This window comes from Tauraco erythrolophus, chromosome 23 (assembly GCF_009769465.1).
Source record: "Tauraco erythrolophus isolate bTauEry1 chromosome 23, bTauEry1.pri, whole genome shotgun sequence".
Lineage (NCBI taxonomy): Eukaryota > Metazoa > Chordata > Aves > Musophagiformes > Musophagidae > Tauraco > Tauraco erythrolophus.
The window spans coordinates 6,976,231-6,998,463 of NC_141487.1; the positions used below are offsets into that span (position 1 = coordinate 6,976,231).

Here is a 22,233-nt window from a genome sequence, read left to right on the forward strand (position 1 = left end):
GATAAATCCCAAAAGCTATCTGGATATTCTCCGAGACTTCACAAAATTTGTCTATTTAGACCAAATCAAAACAATATTCTATTTTACAAAATTTACAAACCGAGTATTCATTTCTATTAACACATTCCCATTGTGATTTGTATAATTAACCAAGAATTTGCTTCTCTTCTATGTAACAGTGTTTTCACCCGGATTTAATAAAATTAGACAGACTAGGGCAGCATCCAAAATGGAAGAGACATTATTTAAACCATCAGAGGACAGCAGGTTAGGCGGAGTTCGGAAATTAATACATTTCTCATTACCACTTTGGACCGTATAAACAACATAAGACAATCATGAAAAGGTCAACAGAGCTTCTCTCTCCACTTTAAAGGAAATCCCACCTTAATCAGTAAATTAATTCCTCCACAATATTATGCTGTAGGCTTAAATTTAACAGATAATGTCCATTCCTTTAATCACCAATGCAGCAAGACTTTGAAAATGCCAAAGTTTGGACAGTATGATCATGAGACTGCACCACAGAGAACATAAATGTAAACATTATACTTGGGTTTGATATTTTTCAGTTAAAGTACGGTACAAACCCTTTTCCCTCCCATCTATTTTCTGTTGGTTTTTTACTTTTTGTTTGTTTGTTTTTCTTTCATAAAAGCACATACAATAAAATATATACATAGAGAAGTTAGAAACATTTGAAAGCATCTTAAAAAAAGTAAATACAAGACTTAGAATATCTTGAGTGTGCTGAAGGCACCATTGCTACTCTACTGGGAATGTACCCTCTCATTTATCAGCCTACCACACAGTATCCCCTTCTGTATCACTCAGCACCAAGAGCTGGAAGGTATCTGTGGAAGTTGAGGGCATTCAGGGGCTAGTATAGGATATTATTTCCTTCAAGACAATAGTGGAACTAGGCAGCATAGTAGTAATTGAAGTTCAGATTCTTCTTGAACAGTTGGATAATTTTTTTCTTTATAGTCTCTGACACTACCATTTACTCCAGAGATTCAGAACAAAACCAGTAAGAAAAATCAACACACTGATGAATGCCACCAACAGGAACTGCAGAGCTATAAACTAGCTCAGCTACAAAAACACAGATGACTAATCACCAACTAAGTCCACGCTAATGCTTGTCCATGCTATTTGTGGATATTTACACAGTGATGACAGCCAAGGGTCAAACACTGTTCAAATGGGCATAAGATATATAGATAGATGTGTATATATTAAAAAAAAATAAAACTTTTTTTACTAGTTTCATCTACTAATAAAAAACATTCTTCACGGGTGTTTCTTCACAGTGTGTCACATTTGCAAGTAAGGAGAATATTTTAAGCACTCTCGATGGGGAGCTGTTCTGGGCAAGACATTTAAACTAACAAAGAGGAGCTTTTTTTTTTTTTCTTTAAAGAAAATTTCTTAGAGCCTTTATATGCATAGCAGTCTTAAATGGAATTACAAATATGCCAAATTAAGCAGAATATTTTAATGCCATTTTTCTACTGCCACTTTTCTGTTATGTATCTACATTCAGCCTACCATGTTATTGGTAAGTTATAGATTACAATCAAATCCACAAATACAGTTGTCAACACCAATCAGAAATAATATATGTCCAGATTGCTCATTTGAAGGAAATTCACCTTGGATTACAACAATCAGAGCCTAATTTCTTCCATTCCTACTCTTGGTGGACAGGAAGCAGCACAATAATTTCCAGCCATCAGCAGATCAGACAGATATAAACTATAATCACTATATTTGTCTGAAATAGTGATCACACTTGTTAGCCAAAAACTTAAAAATCCAAGCATATAGAAGGGATACTGCCATTTTCCATTCCCATGAGTCTTGTAAGATGTAGACACTCAAAATTCTTCTTCTTCAACAGCAAAGTTATTTTGCTTCTTCCGAACATTCCAGTGTAAACACTCGGCCAAGCTTTCAAACCAGTCGCTCACAGGATCTCGGAAACAGATCGAAGGAAGGGGATAGCAAGAGGTAGTGATGCTAATACTGCAACAACACAGGAATACCCCAGTCAGTCAAGGGCAATGAACAGCAATTTTTAAAAACCAAACAAACTTCTATTCACTAGCTAGCAGTGCTACGTTCAGCCAATTTGGTAAAACAGCAGGTTTCCACAATCGAGCAATAACCAAGTTCTGCTCTGAACAGAGCGAACACAGAGCTTGAAATTGTTAGCAGATGCACTGTGGACAACATTCCTTGACACAGTGAGAATACCGAACCCACTCCATGATGTCCTGCAGTCTTTTGCTGGTCTTCACATCAACAACAGAGGGAGAAAGTACAATCTAAGTCACCACCTTGACCTTTAAGTTTCAACTATAAGCAACAGTACTAAGAAGTCCAGCATCTAACAAAGGGCCAAATCTCATGTTTGAATCCTTACTAGTCTCCTGATCTACAGATCTTTCAACCTCAAGGGAAATACAAACAGTTCAAGACGGAGTGTCTGCTATACATTTTCCTTCCTGGCAAATTGTATGGACCAAGAAAAAAAAAAGAAATCATCCTGAATAGCAAGTCTACCAGTCACTATCACACGGTTGCCTTAAATCACCTCCCATTAGGATAAGCCACCACATTTTGCACATAAAAACTGAGGAAAGTTCACACACTGCACTCTGCTTACTCAAGGCAATAGGATCACAAGTGACCACAACCACTCACTAAGTTAACACAGTTTAAACCATAGGCATCATTCAGAGCCACTGCTCACATGCAACTCCTGTTGGTTTACATCTTCTCAAACTCCTAAGATTTATCTTTAAGTTAAATTTACAGAATTTTCTAAAGACATGTCCATCTTCCTTGCCAAGTATGCAATGTTTACGTGCTTCTGTCTTAACATTTCACTTGCTTTCATAGGAAGATCTAAAAAACTCAAGTTAGATATTAAATACTTTTAGTGAAGTTTATGCTGTAAGAGGTGTTAGGGTTTATAAAAGCTTGGTTTCTTCACTGCCAGCACCCTTTTGACAGTTGTTAGAGAATGAGAGAAGTGCATGAATCAGTATTTTCTGTACTTATAGGGAGATGCTATGATTAAAAAAAGGCTTGACCTGTCTCCATGGCATATTTCCTGCCTCTTCCTTCCATCAAATGAAACCCATGCTGTGTTTCTGGCATCTGGGGAGAGCATAATCTGAAAAAGAGAAAAGAACTAAACTTCAGGTCCAAAACCTGTTTTTCAAGAGCAAGGGACAAATGCCTTCTCCATCCTCCCTGAATACAAAACTGACTCTGCAACTTTACAGTTGCGCTGAAATTCATAATCTCTCCATAATAACAGTAACACACCATACCAGTTCCAAACCTTCATTTCATGCTTGGTATATACACACATTTTTCTACATGCAATAAACCCCTTTTTTTTAAGTACCAAGTCATAAACCAGAAAGACCTTCCAGTTACAGCCAGTGCATGCTGTAATTCCGTTACATGAGTTGACTTAGCATCTCTTTCAAGAAAAATAATAAATTTAATCCAGAAAAATAGATTTTGATACATAATGAATCTAAAGCTGTCAAATTTAGGAAGTTTTGCTCATATTTAACATACATTCCTATTAAGAGAAAAGAATCAATTGGCCATTGGCCAGTAACACCCACTGACATGAAAGTAACTGTGGACTGAGAGCAGTGCCATGAATAAACATGAACAAATAAACAGGAACAAAACCCCAGTACACACTTATTTCTTAACTCTAATATTCTAACGTCCCTAGGAGAGCCCTTCTAAACATACTAGCTCTCTGCCAACTTAAGTAGACTAGAGGCTTGTAACAGAAGCAGAAAGGGGCTCTTCCTTACACGTAGGGATTTGTTAAAAATACACATTAACTAAGTCCATCTTATATTCAGGTATTACATCTTTTTTTCTGCAAGACAGCATTACAAAACATAATTAATGAATTGCAGATAACTCTACCAATATACTCAAAGTCTGCAATGTATGTTGATTTAGCCATGAAAGTAGAATTTTTCATTCCCTTAAACACAACTGATTTACATGCACTTTAGCCAAAATTATGTAAAAGGTTATTAGTCAGAATGTAAATGTATGTATTCCCATGTTGCAGAATGTTACACAACTACAGCCCAGAGGGAAGCAGTGTAAAGCATTCTACCACTGGGTATGTTATTGGAAGGGAAGATGCATTCTTCAACCAGACTTGATCTAGTCCTCCTACAAATACAAGAATGCAGGAGATCAAAGCGGAAGAGGTTAGAAAATGGTGTGTGTCAGGTTCATGTTGTTACTACAAAAGTTTTTAACTTACAAAGAGAAATAACAAGCTAACCTTGAGTTCCACTCCAGCAGGAACAACAATAGGTCTGAAAGACAATGAGTGAGGACAGATTGGGGTGATCATTATTGCAGGAACGTTTGGGTGAATCATGGAGGCTCCTGCTGCAGCTGCATATGCAGTGCTACCAGTTGGTGTGGAGACAATGACTCCTGTGAAAGGAGCAAAAATTGCACTTAGCATTACAATCAGTGTGTTGTTTTGGAAGACAACTTAGAAATAGCACTGTTAGGAAAATGATGCAAAGAATGTATCAACTTATTTCACAGGAGAATTGCAGTCTAATACACAAAAAGTCAGAAACTCTCTTCTAATCCTGGAACAGCACGTTTGCTCTATGGGTTCATGTAGGTTGCATAAACTTCTAGATCTCAGGTTACACAACTTGAACAGTGACATTCATTTGTTTTCATTGCTAAGAGCTTTAAAAGATGAATTTCTGTATTTCATGAGTTGAGATCTTAGGCCTTCAGCAAATTCCAGATACCCAAGTAAATTTTTTCTGAGCTATTTCTTGCCCTTAGCCCCAACATATCACACCCAAAGAAACTGCCAGTTGCCTTTGCAAGCCCACAAACAAAGCTTACAACACTTTAATGCTTCCTTGCAGAACGCATTAATTGCCAACGCAGAAACATAGCTGTTCTTTGCAAACTAATGTTTTCTGTCACCAGTGAACTGAAGCTTGAGATTTTGTTTCCATGTCAGAACACCCTCCAGTAAAACAGCAACAGTCTACATGTGAACTGATAAGCAATTTAACTCAAGCAGCAGACTCACCATCTCCTTGCACTGTTGTTATCAGGTGTCCATCTAGAAAGACATCTACATTGGAAAGGTAAGAAGAAGGACCACGATCCACTACAACTTCATTTAGGACCTGCCATGACATCAAATACTACACCAGTCCACTATTGTTGACTTGGCAATATATTAAATGACAAGCCAAAACATGCTTTTCAGATCTTTGAAAAATTCATGCTGATTTAGTACCTAACACATTCGACTCTCCTGACATTTCCATCTTATCAAGTGCCAGCTAAAGTTTTCAGATGTTAAGAATTATTTCCAGAAGCTGGTTATCAACAGTGCGCAAGGTTTTTCTTTTCACTTACAAAAATCTTTGGAATATCCCATGTTAGAACTATTATTTTGTTTTTAAAACAGAAGGAAAATATTACTACAAGAAAGTATGATACTAGCACTTATGATTGCAGAAAGTAATGAGGTACACCACTTCCTCGTTATTTAGTACGCGTATTGTTAATTAGAGCAATATGGATCTGTCCCACACTCCTAATGAAAATAAACTAAAAGGAGAAAGTTATAATAAAACAAGTACACAGCAATTTACAAACAGCAAATTAGTTCTTTTGCTTATTTTGCACTCTGACCTGATATTGCATAATTTGCTTGCCCACTTCTTTCTCTATATTTGTAGACACTACTCCGTTTTCTTCTATACCATTTTGTACTGTCATTTTCTCTCTGTGCTCTTTTACTACTTTCACTTTCAGCCTGCTTCGTAGAACAAGCGCGGCATTGCCTAGAAGTGAAACGTAGGAGAAAGTAGACAAAAATGATGTGCTAGTGTAGTAACTAAAACCTTGTCATGACTAGTTAACCGAACGAAATGCCATCCGTCTATCGCGCACGCTTTCAACATCCCAAATTTCATTCACAAGATAACTGTCTACATTTGGCTGAAGCTCAAAACTCATTTTGAGTGGCAATGAGCAAAACTGAAGTAAAATTTGAACCCAGACCTTCCTCCCTTTCCTCATGATGTAAAAATAAAATTTAAGTTTTGTATGGACATGATCAAGATTGGAAAACACTGTTAGGCTCATGTGATCTTCACTAAGACAAGAACTAAGCTTAAAGAAAATCAGCACATTAAAAACACCTATAAAAAGACAACATTCTAGCAATCTGAGAATTTTATACATCTTTTCAGGAATCTACTTTGGAAGCAACTCAAATAACCCCATATTGAAGCAACAAAGTATTTCTTTCCTCATTTTATTTGCCTGACTTCTCAGTATTTAAGCACTGCACTGTTTAGAGAAGCAGATGACCATAGACTTCAGAGCTACACTCTATTTGTGTGTTTCTCTCTCATTTAACATAAATTCTGCATCATCTTTTACTTGTTTACTCCACACAGCATAAACATATTTCTTAGCCATTTTCCTTTATGGAATAGTACAGAAAAGCAGCACTGAATGGATCAATGCAATGCAACACTTTGTTAGGTTAGTACACATTTCCTGTGACTGGATCTTATGGGACAGCCTAAATGAGTTGGTTAAGAAAATTTACTAGTCTTAGAAAAAGCTACAGAAAATGTAACAAAAAGAAACACCACACCTTGTCCCCTTAAATTTACCTTCTATAACCTGAGTGACTTGGGACTGAAAATTCTCAAAATTAAATGGAGTAAGAAATCCAAGGGATCCCAGATGAAAAGCCATAACTGGAGGTACACTACCCTATCAATAAAGAAAAGAATTTAAAAGCTACTGAATAAAAGCAATCCACACTTCAGCTAATTGCCTGTAAATATTTTTACTATTGATGTAACTTCAACTGTGCATAATAAAAACAACACGTTACATACATTATTTTCAGAAGGTATAGGGTAAAACAGGTTTGATAAAAAAAAAAAAGGAAAGAACAGCAAAGGATAAATGCTGTCCTCAGTAACAAAGGAAAAAAAAATGCTGTCCTCAGTAACAAAGGAAAAAAAACCCACCACCTTCAAATACTTCAAAAAGAAAAGAAGTCTTTAAGTCTATTACCCATAAAGACCAACCTGGAAAAGCGAAGAAGCATAAAGTAGGGTCCCATCTCCTCCCAGGCATATGATAAAGTCTATCTGATTGGAGATATCATCATAATCTAGAAGCAAAACTTGAATTAAGTTTTATCAACAGTCTTAATTTCCCAACATAAATTAAGTGCAGCATGCCAACATTCACTCATAAATATAAAAAAAACACAACTAAGATATAACAATCTTTTTTTAAAGATTTTTTTTTTTACTTTTTTTTTTTTACTTTTACTTTACTTTTTTTACTTTTTTACTTACAAACTTGACCCAACAACTGAGGAAATACCAAGACAAATAAGCCATGTACTTCAGCTTTACTTTAGAGAAATCATTACCATACCTTCTCTGAAGGTGCAAAATTTCTTCTTCACTGGTCCAAAATTATCATCGTTAGCTATAGCAGGGTCTTCCAACACTTTTTTTTCTACATACACTATCATATTGTTCTCCTTGAAAGAGGTAGGATAAGCTTGTTAAAAATCTCTTAAAATGACAAAATATCTGACTGTCCCCATAACTTGCATTAGTTTAAAACACATAAATAATCTTTTACAGAAGTAGTCTGCATCTGTTGGCTGTGGGGTTTATTTTTAGTGTGTGGTCTAACTCTAAAGAGAATTTTGGAGCATGCACAGACCATCTTATAAATTAAATTAAACTAAACTTTGGAATATAGATTACATGATACAGTAACATGGCTTTTCATATCCCATCCTCTGTCACTTAGAATTGCAAACAGAATGAAAGTAAGTTTTGATTTTACTTTTTTTTAAAGCTCTGTACTTAAAGTACTTAAGTACTGATCTTAAGCTCTGAAACAAGTTTTATGACTTCCAGTGTCAATCGGTAAAATTATTTGTTTGCACGACACAATTCTGCACATTCCACATTCAACAGAATGAGTAACTGAAAACAGTTTAGAGGGGAAAAAATGGAATTTACATTTCAGTACCTCAGTAAGATACACACAAAGCTCTTTAAAAGGCTGCAGCAGACTGGCATCACGTATCTTTTTAATAACAAGGACGCTCTTGGGAGGTTTGTTCCATGTCAACCGCTGGCTTGCTGGATCCTGAATGTGCCTAGAGAACAGAAAAAAAGACCATGTTACTACATTTTGCTTTGACAGCTTCTGGTCTGTTACCAATGCATCCTTAACTATAATTGCACGCAGTTGTAGAACAACAGAAAGAAGGAAGCAGTAGATCTTTTTCCTCCAGGAGATCAATCCATGTTTTACTACATTAAGATGGTAACGCAGTGTTAAGGTGTCCATTCTTGTAACTGCTACCACACCACAAAAGTTCTTGGATCATACTCTTGAACTGACATCTTCCCTGATGCTTTCGGCCATAACGCTTTCCTCTCTCTTGTCTGAGTGCTCTCTCCTCTTAAGTTGACTCAAAATAATGAGAAACATTCAATTAGAGAATCAGAAAAAGCTACAGCATAAACTTTTTTGCCAATCCATTGTTGTAAGTCAAACAGCTTAAATGCAAATTTAAAAAATAGTGCAATAGTTTTAACCCAAATATTTTTCTTTTTTAGCAATATTTCCTTCAGCACTTTTTCACTGATAGCAGTATACAGTCACAGTTTGAAGCCTGTAGATGCAAATGCAAATTCCACAGTTTTTTTACTAACACTATCACAAGAGAAGGGCAAATAATTAAGATCCACACGGTCCTCTGTACTAAATCTTCAAGATAAGCCTTAACGACTATGAAAAAACTATAGTACATAAACTCTATTCTAAGAAGTCTGCATTTGCAACTCTTATACTTCCTATCATAAAGCCTCAAAAATAAACGGCTTAAACAGGAACAGATGCCTGTATGCTTTTATTCCAGGCAAATATTACAGATTCTAATAAAGCATATGTAACTTTTGTGCAAAATTTCTTTAAAAACTCTAATCTAGATATTAATTTTATTTCAGTGTTGAACCCCAAACAAGTTTATCTGCTTACAGTAGCATAACTATTACTTTAAATTGAAAAAAAAGCCCAAACAAAAAACTTTAAAAAGGTTTAAAACTCCTGTCTGCCTATTGTCAGGACATGGTTCTAAGTCTTAGGAGAACATAATTAGGTAAGAACACAAATAACTTTGCAGCTTTCAAGAGGGTTCAGTAACAGAACCCTCACGTTGCAATATAATACATTTAGGTGATTTCGGAGTACTCGGCTGTGTTCTCCTTATTCATTTATATCTACTTCTAAGCTACACAATTTCACAGTTTTATTTCACGTATTACAAGCATCCCATCCTTTTCCATATGGTGCAGATATAATCCATAAAGCAAAGCAGATTAGTATAAATGCTGTACGAGCCAAATTTACAAAGGGATTTGAATTTAACACTCAAAGGGTTAAAATAAAACGGATGATGATGATGAAGGAGCTGGAATAACCTGCTCATTCTGTGTTCCAAAATGCCTGTATTCTACATACAAATACAACAGAAACGATAGATTAATTAAGGAGTCTAATACCAATAAGCTTTATTAACAAACAGTGCTCTCTCTCTCTCTCAATATTATCTATAATCTATATAATCTACAACACGACCAGGCAGTGACAGTCAGTATCACGCACAAGCTTTCAACACCACGTTATGTTTCATCTCACTGTATTTTACAGTCAAGAAATCCCAGACCAGTGGAGGCTGGAAGGCACCACTGGAGATGGTCTAGTCCAACCCGCTGGCTTTGGAGTCCCTCAGTCTCAAACACTGCCACGAACCTGAGATCACTATGAATTTGGAAGGCTTCCTCTCACTTGACTAACCACCAACGGTGAAGGAACAGAACAGAAGGGAAAATAAAGACAGTTGCATTAATGTGTTTGCTGCTGTCAAACAGCTGCAAAGGAACTGAAGCTAAAGTTTTATACACTAGTTCCAACACAAACGGTGATTAAGGAGGTGTTTTCTATACTAAAGTTCATTTCATAAAATTAAATTCCTCAAATCTCAATACTATTAAAAGGTATAAAACACAGAGAAATCACGCCCAAAATAATTTCAAGATGATTAGGCTATCTTCTAAAGACGGCAAAGAACTAAAAATTGCTATGCTGCTGTTACTTAACAAAGCTAGAACTAACAGAGACTTCGTTCAAACGAGAGATGGTCTGCCTATTTCAACTGTACTCACCAGTTCCATGTAGTTCTACTAAATGAAAGATTATTCACAACGTGCTTTAAGATCTTCATGTTTCTTTCCAGGAGTCGGGCAAATGGAACAGCTCCAAAAAAAATAAAAGGCTGAAGCTTTTATCACTTATTAATAAACTACTACCTCAAAATAAAACATTTTTCTCTGGATTTTTTTTTTCCCAGTTAAGTATTTCAATCAATTCCAATAAAAAGTTGTGAGGCTTTACAGAAAAATCCTGTATAAAAAGTGTACTGCAGATATTCAGAGGCAAGATTTCATAAGAAAAATCCCATTTCAAGAAAGAGTTTGAAAACAAGTATTTCACCTGCCCTCTCCTCAACAACACAAGCACCTGATTTTTTTCCACGGAATAGTTATTCAATTCATCCGGTCAGTTCAGATCTTCAGTGTTCAGAAAGCAGGTTTTTCAGTGCAATCATCAACACTAGCACTTAAAGAGACATCAAGATCATCACTAACTTAGGTCCACACATAAAAGCTACATTTTTCTGTTAAACTCTCTTCACTGGAAAGAACTTTTTAACAATATTACTGACTGTAGAGAAGAAAAATCCAAACAAAAAGGTTTTGCTTGTTTTTAGAAGCCACAACAAAAGCCTTTGGCATAGCAAGAACAGTAATTCAAAATTTGGTCTTCAAGTAGCCCTTTCCTTCATCTCCCTGAGAGCACCCTTTTCTCCCTGCTGCTCCGAACCCCGCGTAGGCAGGCTTTTCCCTGGCAAGCAGTGTGCATTTAGTACTGCCCGCAGCCACTGGACTCAACTGGTCTTGGCACCGTGTTATATGTACCATGCTGGCCCAGCCCATGGGGAGGAGCACCTTAATCCCAGTCACCTGGGTAAACACACAAGGCAAGCTGGGTTTTCAGATGGACTGCAGCACTCCAAGCCACTGCTTCAGAACAGAAGGAATGAGGCAGCTAAGAGTTCCTGTACACGGCAAGATTTCCACCACGCCTTCGCAGCAAACATTAGGATACACCAACTTGTTTTGAGGAAGACTACTGCTATTTAGATAAAGATTTAGGCAAGTAAATACTAAAGTACCTTATGTTTAACTGAAAGCACAATGAAATAAAACTTTTCAAAGGCACAAAAGCAGAGACCACCACCTTGGTTAATTTGCAGAACCCTGACCTTCCTCATTTGACCAAGTCAAGACACCATTTGTTAAGTATATAATACATGGTGGAAAAAGCAACACCTTTATACCACCTAACCTACAAAATTAAAATGTTTATATGCCTGCTAAGCAGAAACCAACCCATATTTGCACGTTAAATTTTTCAGCAGTCTAAAAGCAAACTTGCCTTAATGATATTCGTATACTGAGAGAGCCACAGATCAAATAAAAAATTCAGACTACTGGCTCAAACACATAATACCTAGGGAGTGAGAAGGCTTTCCTCAGATTTCACAGTACACACAGCAATTTCTTGTCCTTTCCTTATGCTGTCCATAAAAAATGCTGTTCCTCTGTCATTCAGAAACACTGCTGTTCACATATTTCAAGCTGATGGAATAAAGAAAAGGCTACCAATAGCTTCTCCGTATCCAAATTCGATCGCCGTCAGAGTGTTTGATACACACGGCGAGTTTACTGTCAATTGTGCTGGGAAGTCTTTACTGTAGTTGCCATTGTTGACATCAAACTATGGATTGCAGATTATGCAGAACATGTCTAAACAAAACTTCAGTACTTCATATTATTCACATGCCTGGCTGTATTTTTATGGGAAATAGTTATTTTTTTTTTTTCCAAAATAGATATACTGAGCTGTGAGAAAACTCTCATTAGGTTAGGTAGTAAATAATGAACCTAAGAACATCACATGAATTAGTAATGTAAAACCAGTAGAATTAATTTCCTTTTATGTCTGTTGCCCTGCAGGAAGTATTCGAACTGGCAAAACCACTATAAATCCATACAGAGAAACACTGATTATGTTTTATTAACCCTTGGGAGGAAAATAATAATTAAAAAAAAAGACATTTGAACCCATCTCATACTTTTCAACAGGCAGATCAGGCTAATGCACATCCAAGGAGCTTTTACTTGAGAATACAGTTGAGCAGTGCTATCCACTCTCCTCTCAGACTGACTCTTTCAATGGTCAATGTGTGACAAAAACGGCAGGCCAATTTTGGCAACGCAGATCTCAAGCTGGCAATCAAACAATGTGAAAATCTCTAAGTATCAGGTAAAATACAAACAATGCAGATTAGGGGATGAATAGTGGAAAAGCAAACTCATTTGCTTTCACACAGAACAAGCATAATACTATTTGTTTGACAAGTACTTACATAATCGTCTTAGGATTTTGCAGCATACAGGCCTTTGGTCCAAACGTGGTCACTGGGCATGGTCCATGCAAGGAGCGTGTTCTCCTAAATATACATACATAAATAATCGATAAGTAAAAGAAATGTCATGACAAACTGGGTATAATTAGGTCCCCAGCCACCAAAACCACTTTGAAAAAATCTGCACTAGCCAATAGAGGGCAAAGCACATTTCTTAAACCTACGTTTGTGGTTGACCAGCCAATGTAATTTTATACGCATTAGTTCTCACGCTGCAAATCTAAGACTTAATTCCTGTACCTACTCCTTGAAAACGATCTTAAAGCCTCGCTCACACTTTATGCCCTCCACATACTGAGTAATCACTTCCTCAGTGTTAGTACCAGGCACACACTCTTCTTGTTTCATTTCATCTTCACTTTGCACAAAGGAAGCATCGCAGCCTCCAAGAAGGTATAGTCAAGTTTTCTCAAGCTGGTTCTGTGAATTCGCGTTAAGCTTGCAAAGATTCCATTTAGACTCAACTCTTCTGGTCACTACAATGCAGAACAGTACACATGTGTCTCAGAGTGACCAAAAAACCATGTAGATAAATCCCAAATTCTAAACATAATCAAGGTCTCACTACTGTGGAAGGAAGAATCCTATGTTTAAGAACCAAAGCCCAGCTAATTCAGAATTTGCTGTGTAATTCTCACATATTAAAAAAACTTTAATATTTTTTTTTAAGCTAGAGTAAGAACGAATTTAAATAATTAAAGGACACATTTTTCAACTCCTCAAATTGTTGTAATCCTAATTAATAGCCAACATGATAGCATAAACATGTACACTTCGAGTACTCAACCAGGTACTTGAGCAGTAGTTGACTGAACATTTCTGATTTTGTAGGAAGTTGTTAAATAACACCAAGAAATTATCAAATAGAGACTCATGGCAATATTCAAGAGAAACTAAAAATATCTCTGTAATAACACTAGCTGAGCGAAAGAGCAGCAGGTTCAGTTTTTGTTTTGTAATTCAGTAGCCTCACAACCTTCTCTTAGCAAGTGTGCCTAAATCAATTAAAATACGAAACGTAAGCCAGGACTTTTGTTTATATTACAAGCACTTTCTCTTCTGTAATATTTTGGCATGCATTAATTGCTGTTGACAATGAGCAAGCAAACAACTAAGCACACAAAGAAAAAATTAAGCCCAAGACTGTTGTTTTCAGGCCATGCTCTCAGCAAAAAAACCTACAATGAGTGTTAGTTGTGTGTCATTAGTGTGTGTAAATGATTAGTCTGCATCCATTCCTAAGTGGCACCACTTCACTGCTGCAGACACAATAACCACAATACTTTCTTTCCTGTATTTCTTGAAGTGCTACACCTTATCTAGGAGCACACCATTTTAGAACAGGACATGCAGAATGATTAGATCTGGTTCAAATACACATAAAATAGCTTAGTAAGTGCTCTCCATCTCAGTAAGGTAGAGTAACATGTATAAAGCAGGTTTCCCAGTCTAAGTCCTGACAAGCATTTACAATGAAATCTCCAGCATCAAGACAACACCTTCAGTTTTCTTGCCATGGTTAAGTCACAGTAATGGTGTCCCTATCATTTCAACACTTTTTTTGTTGTTTAAATCTTTGCACTTAATCAAATGCAAATGCTTTAGTTCTAAGGTATATGGAGATATATATCTGCAGTAGCAGGCTTTAGTTTTGAACAGGTAGAAAAATGCTAAATTTTCCCCTTTATTTATCTGGTAAAAGCCAATATGATCTTTGTCTTCAAGTAGACAGGAGTTCTGAAACGTCGTTTATCCTTAAACTTAAATCCCACCCAGAACACAGGATTACTCCCAGCTCTAGGATGAGATTATCTGGAGCAAGTCAGAACTGTTCTGCCTTACTTCCCTCCCACCTCCTTCAGCAAGTCTTACTCAAGTCATGTAACTGTTGAAACATTATGTAAACACTATTAGAATTATTCCATTAAAAAGAAGGGGGAAATATGCTTTTCCTCTGCTTGCTTCAATTAATGCAGGAACTGGCAATAACATACTGCTTGGCAGTCACAAATCCTTACTGCACTGCCTTCTGTTCTGTGTATTATAAAGTAGCTCAGACCAGCCTGATGACTCACTCTTAGTACTAAAAAAACCCTCAGAGAACTAATAAAAATCAAAACCAGATGACACGTAACCAAAGTTTTCTCTGCAAGCTTTAATTAATAATTAATTCATTAAGTGGCATACACTTTGGTTGAGATGCTACTCAGTTTTACTAGTACTCCATCTATGCACTATTCAATCAACAGAAGGTAAAACATTTGAGTGAACAGAATTTAAAGTTATTTGTAGTAAGACTGCTTTTGGTAAGAATGAGCAGCAATGCACTGGAAATGACACATCTTTTAGGAAAACAGACTCGTCAGTTCAAAGCAGACAGGCAAGTACTTCCATCTGAACACTACACAGCAAGGCCAGATCACTGTCTGACATTCAGCAAAATGTGACGATTTTGCACTGAATTGAAGACAGCCAGTGAATGGATGTAGAGCATCTAAACAAAATAAGAATCTCGTGAACAAGAACAATAATTCGAAACCACAATGGGTAGGGTCTACAAAGATTACTTCTTTCTTAAACTAGAAGTTGTTATTTAGCTAGAAGATACAATACACAAAAATTTAGACCACATGGTCTCTTACACAGGTTGGCTGAAGTCTACATTCTTAAAGGTTTAAGTGGAGAAGGGAAAAAACACCAGTTTTACAGCACACTTTTAACATAAAGTCTTATGTATCGACTATGACACACAACACGGTATCTAGAAGAGCACAGTCAGAGCACAGTTTTGTGAACATTCTCCAAAAGTATGAGAGCACCCTGGCTTTCTGGACAACACATGCAAAGCAAGGATTTTCCTAACCTTTCAGCTCTTCAGATAAAGGCTTTCATTACGCCACCCTTCACCACAAAGCTTCCCCCTGCCATCTTCAGCCTCACCCGTGTATGCTCTGCCTGGCAAGAGCATTCCCACCAGCAGAGCAGTAACTCTGGACGAGAATTTCATCTGTCGAGAAGCTCCTCCACAGCTGTCTGAGCTTTTATAGAGGGTCACTACGCAAGAAAGGTAAAGCTCTAAAATGCTTCCCACGAGATCAAGACACTGCTACCACAGCATGCTACTCAATATTTACAATGGGTCCAAAGATCACCAAATCAAAAGTTCCATGACAAGAACCTTGCACCTAGATAGAAATTTGGCTCAAAGAACACAGGGGCGTTTCTCACTGCTGTGAGACAAGCTCCACGCACAAATGTCCGTTGTGCTGTCTCACATTACCACAGAACCCAACACTCATACAGGTTTTTAACACGCAGCACTAGAGCTCTAGCTTGAGCATGTGCAAAAATTTGCAGAAGTCTCTCTACTGTTGACTGATTCGTTTCTGAACTCTGCAGATACCTGTTTTGACAGCCATGCCATTTTGATTACAGGTCTGCTCTTAGTCTACCCCCCACCTTTAGCTTCCTGCCTTAATTCTGGACTAACAACCTTTTGAAGTGCATTTTAAGAATCCCTTAAAAGCAACTTGTGGAGCAAGAGGAAAAGTTCTGACTACTAATTAAGGATCTGGAACCAAGCACAAAACTTTCCTGTGACTTGAGCTACTACCAAGCTATGAATTAACACAGCTCAGCACAGATGCATTTGTCTTTTACTTCTGGAAGATACTTAAAACTTCTGAAGCTAGGTTGAAATACGATAGATTTAGTACTCAAAGTTCAAATCTACCCCAAAACCCTGGAAGTCAAGTACTTGGCCACAATGAGTTCCTCGAATTTGAAAATTAATAGATTTTGTTTATCTGCTTATAAAAACCAATCTTCTAAGATCCTATACTTTAAGAACACACAGAACATTGCTGAGATATCTATAAAAAAGCAGTTTAAGATCTACCATAAAACACTGACACAGAAGCAGGCCTCACAACCAACCAGAACCTATTTACATGGATGTCAGTTTAGAGATGACCACCTACATGGCTATTTCAGAAATTCAAGTTCTTTTCAGAGCATGGACCACAACAGGATATTCACTCAACATCTTTATTGCCACAAAACACTATTTTTCTTTCTGTTATCACTTGTCACAGCTGCAAGACTATGGCTTTATAAAAAGAGGAGCGAAAATTAAAATCTGGATAACAATTTTTTTTTCCCCATTTTTCTTAGTTCTTCTAGCAACAAGAGGAAGAACCAAAAGCCATACCGGAATTCTTTGGTGCTTCCTAGGGCTGGTGAAGCAGACAAACTTCGTGACTTCGCTCGTCCCCGGCTCGTATTGCTCCACTCCTCCTCATCATGACATGCTGAGCAATGATAAGCAGAATCTGAGCTCACATCAGCTTTACTGGTACACAGTTTTTCTCGATTCACCTCCATACTGGAAGCGAAGGAACCTCAGTGAGAGAGAAATTCAATTCCTACGGAAAAACACCGGGAGAAAGGGGATAGGGAGGGAAGTATTAAACACTTGAGTTGACACACTTTGATAAACACTTCTCAAAAGGATCTGGGCAATCGAGAAGTTCAAGGTAATCAGAAGACATTGGAAGGAAAAACAACCAGAATTAAAACATATATGATCCCAGATTTACAAGAAGTTCAACACAAAGTTGTTTCAAGACCAGCACAGGTTCATGTCTCCAGTTATGTATATATAAGACAAAAAATTTATTTTAGATACCGAAGACGAAGAAAAGCTTTAAATATTTTCAAAGGAATTGAAACTCAGGAAAATCTATAAAGTCTCCTATTGATGATGCATACGTTGAACAAATAAAACTAGAATACTCTAAGCTGTAACAGAAAAAAACCTACCAAAGTAAGCAAAAAAATAATGCAACAGAGAGAACCTTAATAAACTGAAGTTCTCCACAAAAATGAGACTAAAACCAAGCTGACAAGAGACAAAAACAAGTTGGAGGGCAATAACGAAGCTCTTAAATCATTTGTGACAAACTGGGGAGATGGTCCAAAGCAAACAAGCTGAAATAAGGACAAATGTGAAGTATTTCACTTCCACAAATATTCAGCACAAATAAAAGAAAAGCAGCTGGCTAGATAGCAATTTTGCAGCAGTAAAAACAAAAAACAAAACAGAGAAAAAACCCATAACACCACAAAAACTTAAAAAAATCCCTCAAAACCCAAACTTCCCCAAAATTACCAGAAACCCCATATGTAAGTTCTCATCACGATTCGAAACAAGTGGAAAAAGCCTTATCACAACACAAATAGAAAGCAACTCTCAGGGTATGAACAAGCACTAAACTACAAACAAACAGGATCTAAGACAATGAAGTCTAGAAGAACAGAACATTTCTCCATCGATTTCCACGCAGGGAAAAAGTTGGTTCATTACAAGTTTGCAGATGTTTTTAAAACAGTTATACTGTATCCTGTAGAGGAGGGACCATAGCATTATTGTAACTGGTGAAATGGACCACAGCTGTGGAAAATACTCATGTTTGGCTGTAAAGTTACCAGAGGATGACAACGCCCACAATTTTAGGAGCACCGTGTTTCACAGCATCCCAACTTTCAGATAACAAAGCACCAATAAAATGAAGTTGTAATTTTAAAACGAGCACTGGCTCATTACTAAATTGGCAGAACCACCACTTAAAATTGTAAAATTCTTTTGCTCCTACTGCAGATTAGGCTCACCCTGAGAGAACACCACCACAAAGAGGCTCGATTACTGTCATCCATTAATAATTTGTAAGATTTGTAAAGATATCCACGTGGGTTACTCATTGCTTAGTATCACCTGTGTGACCATGACTTGGGAAACAGTCACTCCAACACATTTACAATTTTTGACAACTAAAATTAGGAAAATGTAGCTCCATTTTTAGACAATTTCAAGCTTACTATAAACAGTGCCAGCTATTCAATTTATGCACATAATTACCTGATCATGCAAGCACATATGTAAAATAGACTCTAAAATCTGACTCAAACAACATAAATCATTTTTAATAGAATGTAATTGGTATTAGCTTTCATCACAACCTCACCAAGCTTCAGGAATACATCTCCGGCTGGTTGTTTCTGAACCAGCTACAGAAAAACATATCTAAGTTTCAGAAAAGAAGTGACTTTAAAATGAGATATTCAGTATCTCTGACTAGACAGGATCTTTCAGCATCTGTAGGTGCATGAGGAAAGTTCTTACATTGTTTGTTCTTTAAATCATAATCTAAATTGGCCCATTGTTTTTACTTCAGAGATTCCAGACAGACTTGAACAAGCATTTCCCAAGGATTCCCCCTAGCTTTCTTAGTAACTTAACAGTTGATACACATGCATCACATTCCACAGCATCACCTTTCACCAAGAGGGGCAGAGAACAATAATTTATGTAGCAAGCAATAAATAAGGTGTGTTTCCAAGCCACTTTGCTTGAAGCATCTTCATCTGACAGATGCTGCCAGTAAAGAAAATCAGATTAGTACAAAATTGGAAGTAAGACGGTGTACAGACTTACTAAATACAGCCTAAGAACTTGATATTCCTCCCATGTAATACTTTCCAATTCAGGATGTTTTACCTGCAGCTTACACCATGTACTGTTTAATGAACATTCCCTCACAAGACCTTTATTAAATAAGCAGACTTGACATAAAGACAAAACTATCACTGAACAGCTTCCAGGACTGGATCCAAAAACTTTAAGCACATGTCAACAGACTAGTGAAAAGGCTGCTCTGGTCTACGTCATGTCCAAAATTTAAATTAAAAAAGTCAAAGTGTTTAGATGCTCAGCATTACAGAATAAAGGACGTTTGAGAAAGTGTTAACATTTACTATTAAATTTCTGTGATGGTGACAAAGTAGCCAGTTGAACCACCCGTCAGAGGTAGCCAACCTTTTGCTGTAGTTTCCTGCCTTCAACTTCTCTGTCATCACAAACAAACGCTCCCATGAGCCACAACTTCACCGAGGTTTTATCAAAACATCTTTACACAGAAGGATACAACACCGTAACATCCCTACAGCTTTACTACACCCTTCAGACCACTGTTGAGGAAGCACACTCCAGGTCAACTGTCAGAATCCCAGTTACAAAGGAAGCCTGAAACAATTCTACTCAGCTTTCACGTACGTATGTAATCTAGGGAGCCAAGTACGAGTCGTGCACTCACATCTTAAAAAGCCATCTTCTTCACTGTTTGATTGCACCAAACAGCATACAAAAGAACATGATCATTCTACGCAAGCAGCTACTCAAGGAGCATAAGGCCGTAAATCACGAAGCAATTTAGGGTTCTTTTTAAGGAGCACACTTGTAAGCTGTTATTTTGTAACAAACTCTTCCTGTCAAATGCATTGTCCTAAATCATCACGATCAGAGGATCACTGCAGGGTCCATCCTGACTAAATACTCACACTACTCTTAACATGCCTTCAAGACTACAGCACTTCTAATTTCTTCAAAAGTCGTTCAAAACTCCTCGTTTTGTACCTTACTACCAACCTTGCATTAGGGCACGAGAGGACAACGTCATATTCAAAAGCAGTACCACTTGCCGTGTTACTACAGACTGCTGTTTACTTAATCACTTAATTCTGTGAAGAAGGTTTTCTGTTATTACGTTCTGCTGCAGGAAGCACTCCAATAGAGGTTACACGCATATGACTCCATCCCTAAGACACTACAGCTCCTCTCACCCAAAAAAAAGGAACAACTATATTGGGTAGATAGAACTTCCTTTTTGGTTTAGTTTAGAACTTCATATTCTAGTGTGCCTGAATTTAAAAAAAATAAAATAAAATTAGTACCCCATGTCAAAATTTAGTGGTCTGACAGTAGTTGAAATTGAGTAGCGTGTTTTTTGACTACATACTCAAGCACTATTTCTACTCAAAAGCAGACAGCATGACTATCACATGTTAAATATCCAGGGAAAACAGGTCCGTACGTTAACCCTTCCGCTTCGGGAACATCAACGCACTCATCTGCGATACTACGGAACAGGCGTTAATAACTTAAAAATCACGCCCCTGCCTCCAGCCCGAAACAAGGGCGCTCGAACGAACAAACGTGTTTTTGGAGGAGGCGGATCCCACACACCTGCGGTGCGACCAGGAGATCGCGGCGGGTTGATTTGTTTTTCTCTCGGGAAGCCGCTCTCCCTCAGCGGTCCGTACGGCTCACGCTGCTGGAGCGCACCGCCGGAACGGTCCCGGGCTCGCCGGCGCTACCTGGAAGCCCTCGGAGGGACCGACAGCCCGCAGCTCCCCGAGCGCCGCGGGAAACGGGCGCCTCCGGCCCGCGGGACCGGCCGCCGCCCGCCCTGCACGGGCGCCAGGGCACGGCAGCCCCGGCGGCCCCCACAGGGCCGCCCCGCGGGAGGCCGCCGGACCCGGCCGAGCTGCCGCGGGGGCTCCCCTCAGCGAAACCGCCCCGCCACTCACCGCGCCGCGGCTCTCCCTCGGCCCGACGGAGCGGCGCGGCGCGCCCGCTGCCCCTTCAGAGGCCGGCACGGCGGCCCCGGCGGTGGTGGTGGCGGCGGCCGCGGCTGCTCCGGGGCAGTGAGCGGGGCCGGCGGACCCTGCGCGCCTCCATCGTCCTCTCCCCGCCTCCCCGGCAGCGCCGGCGCAGCGCGCATGCGCGGCGGCTCCGCCCCGGGCTCGGCGCCCCGCCCCTGCGCACCCGGGAGGGCGGGGGCGAGCGCTGCGCATGCGCGGAGAGGGCTGCGGGGTGGTTCGTCCGTTTTCGCTTCCCCGTTAGAAATTACCTGGAGCGAGAGTCAGACCCCAGTGGAAGGCTGGGGAAAGGCAAAAGAAGAGGAGCATTGACCCAACGTTAAGAAAGGAGCACGACTGTCCAACAGCCGCTGCAAAACCCATCCTAACAGCATTGACCGAGCGGTGGTCCCGCTGCAGGGAAGCAAATACGTCCTCCTCGAGCCAAACTGCAGGCTTCCCGCCCTCCTCGAACCAAACTGCAGGCTTCCCGCCCTCCTCGAACCAAACTGCAGGCTTCCCGTCCTCCTCGAGCCAAACCGCTGGCTTCTGGAGGCCCAGCGTTACGCTGGTGCTGTGTTGGTCAGTTCATAGCCCTACGACTCCTTCAGCGGCCATCTGTGCGGTGGCAGATGGCACGTGCAGGACTGGACACTGAAGTTTTAGAAGGTGCTAGGTGTGCACCGTACATAATCTCAGCAGTAGCGTGTAACTAAGGGCAGGTTCAGATTGGCACATTCAGTTGGCTTCGTCTGCTTTCTGCCCTTTAATTCCTGCCACACCTTTTAATCCCTTCGCTATGGCTGCAGTTTGCGCACGCTTCACTCACACCCATGTACCCTGCAATAACTGTCATGGACTTTAACCTTAATCTTTCCTTAGATCATCAATTACACACTCTTTCTGGTGCAAAATTCCTGTTTGAGAATGCATGCCACCCTACTGTGTCGGAATACTCATCTCAACTACAACAGAAGCTCTTGAAAATCCAGGAAACCATCTTCCAGTCTGTCCTTGATCTGAAATCAAATTTT

General features: G+C 39.0%; 2 protein-coding genes across 2 annotated transcripts in view; both read right to left on the minus strand.

Moving 5' to 3' along the window:
* Positions 1 to 1,832: 1,832 nt before the first annotated feature.
* Positions 1,833 to 21,184, minus strand: NADK (NAD kinase). The gene is made up of 12 exons (XM_086625618.1): positions 21,149 to 21,184; positions 16,935 to 17,148; positions 12,665 to 12,748; positions 8,134 to 8,263; positions 7,522 to 7,630; positions 7,164 to 7,249; positions 6,738 to 6,840; positions 5,743 to 5,894; positions 5,129 to 5,228; positions 4,343 to 4,500; positions 3,102 to 3,184; positions 1,833 to 2,028 (listed from the first exon to the last, which is right to left on the minus strand). The coding sequence occupies exons 2-12, from the start codon at positions 17,105 to 17,107 to the stop codon at positions 1,881 to 1,883; spliced, it is 1,326 nt and encodes a 441-aa protein (XP_086481744.1). The 5' UTR covers positions 17,108 to 17,148; positions 21,149 to 21,184; the 3' UTR covers positions 1,833 to 1,880.
* Positions 17,131 to 22,233, minus strand: part of GNB1 (G protein subunit beta 1) — a 68,172-nt gene continuing 63,069 nt past the window's right edge. The window contains exon 13 of the mRNA XM_086625621.1: positions 17,131 to 17,148. The gene's annotated coding sequence lies outside the window, so the exon portion shown is untranslated. The remainder of the gene's footprint in view (positions 17,149 to 22,233) is intronic.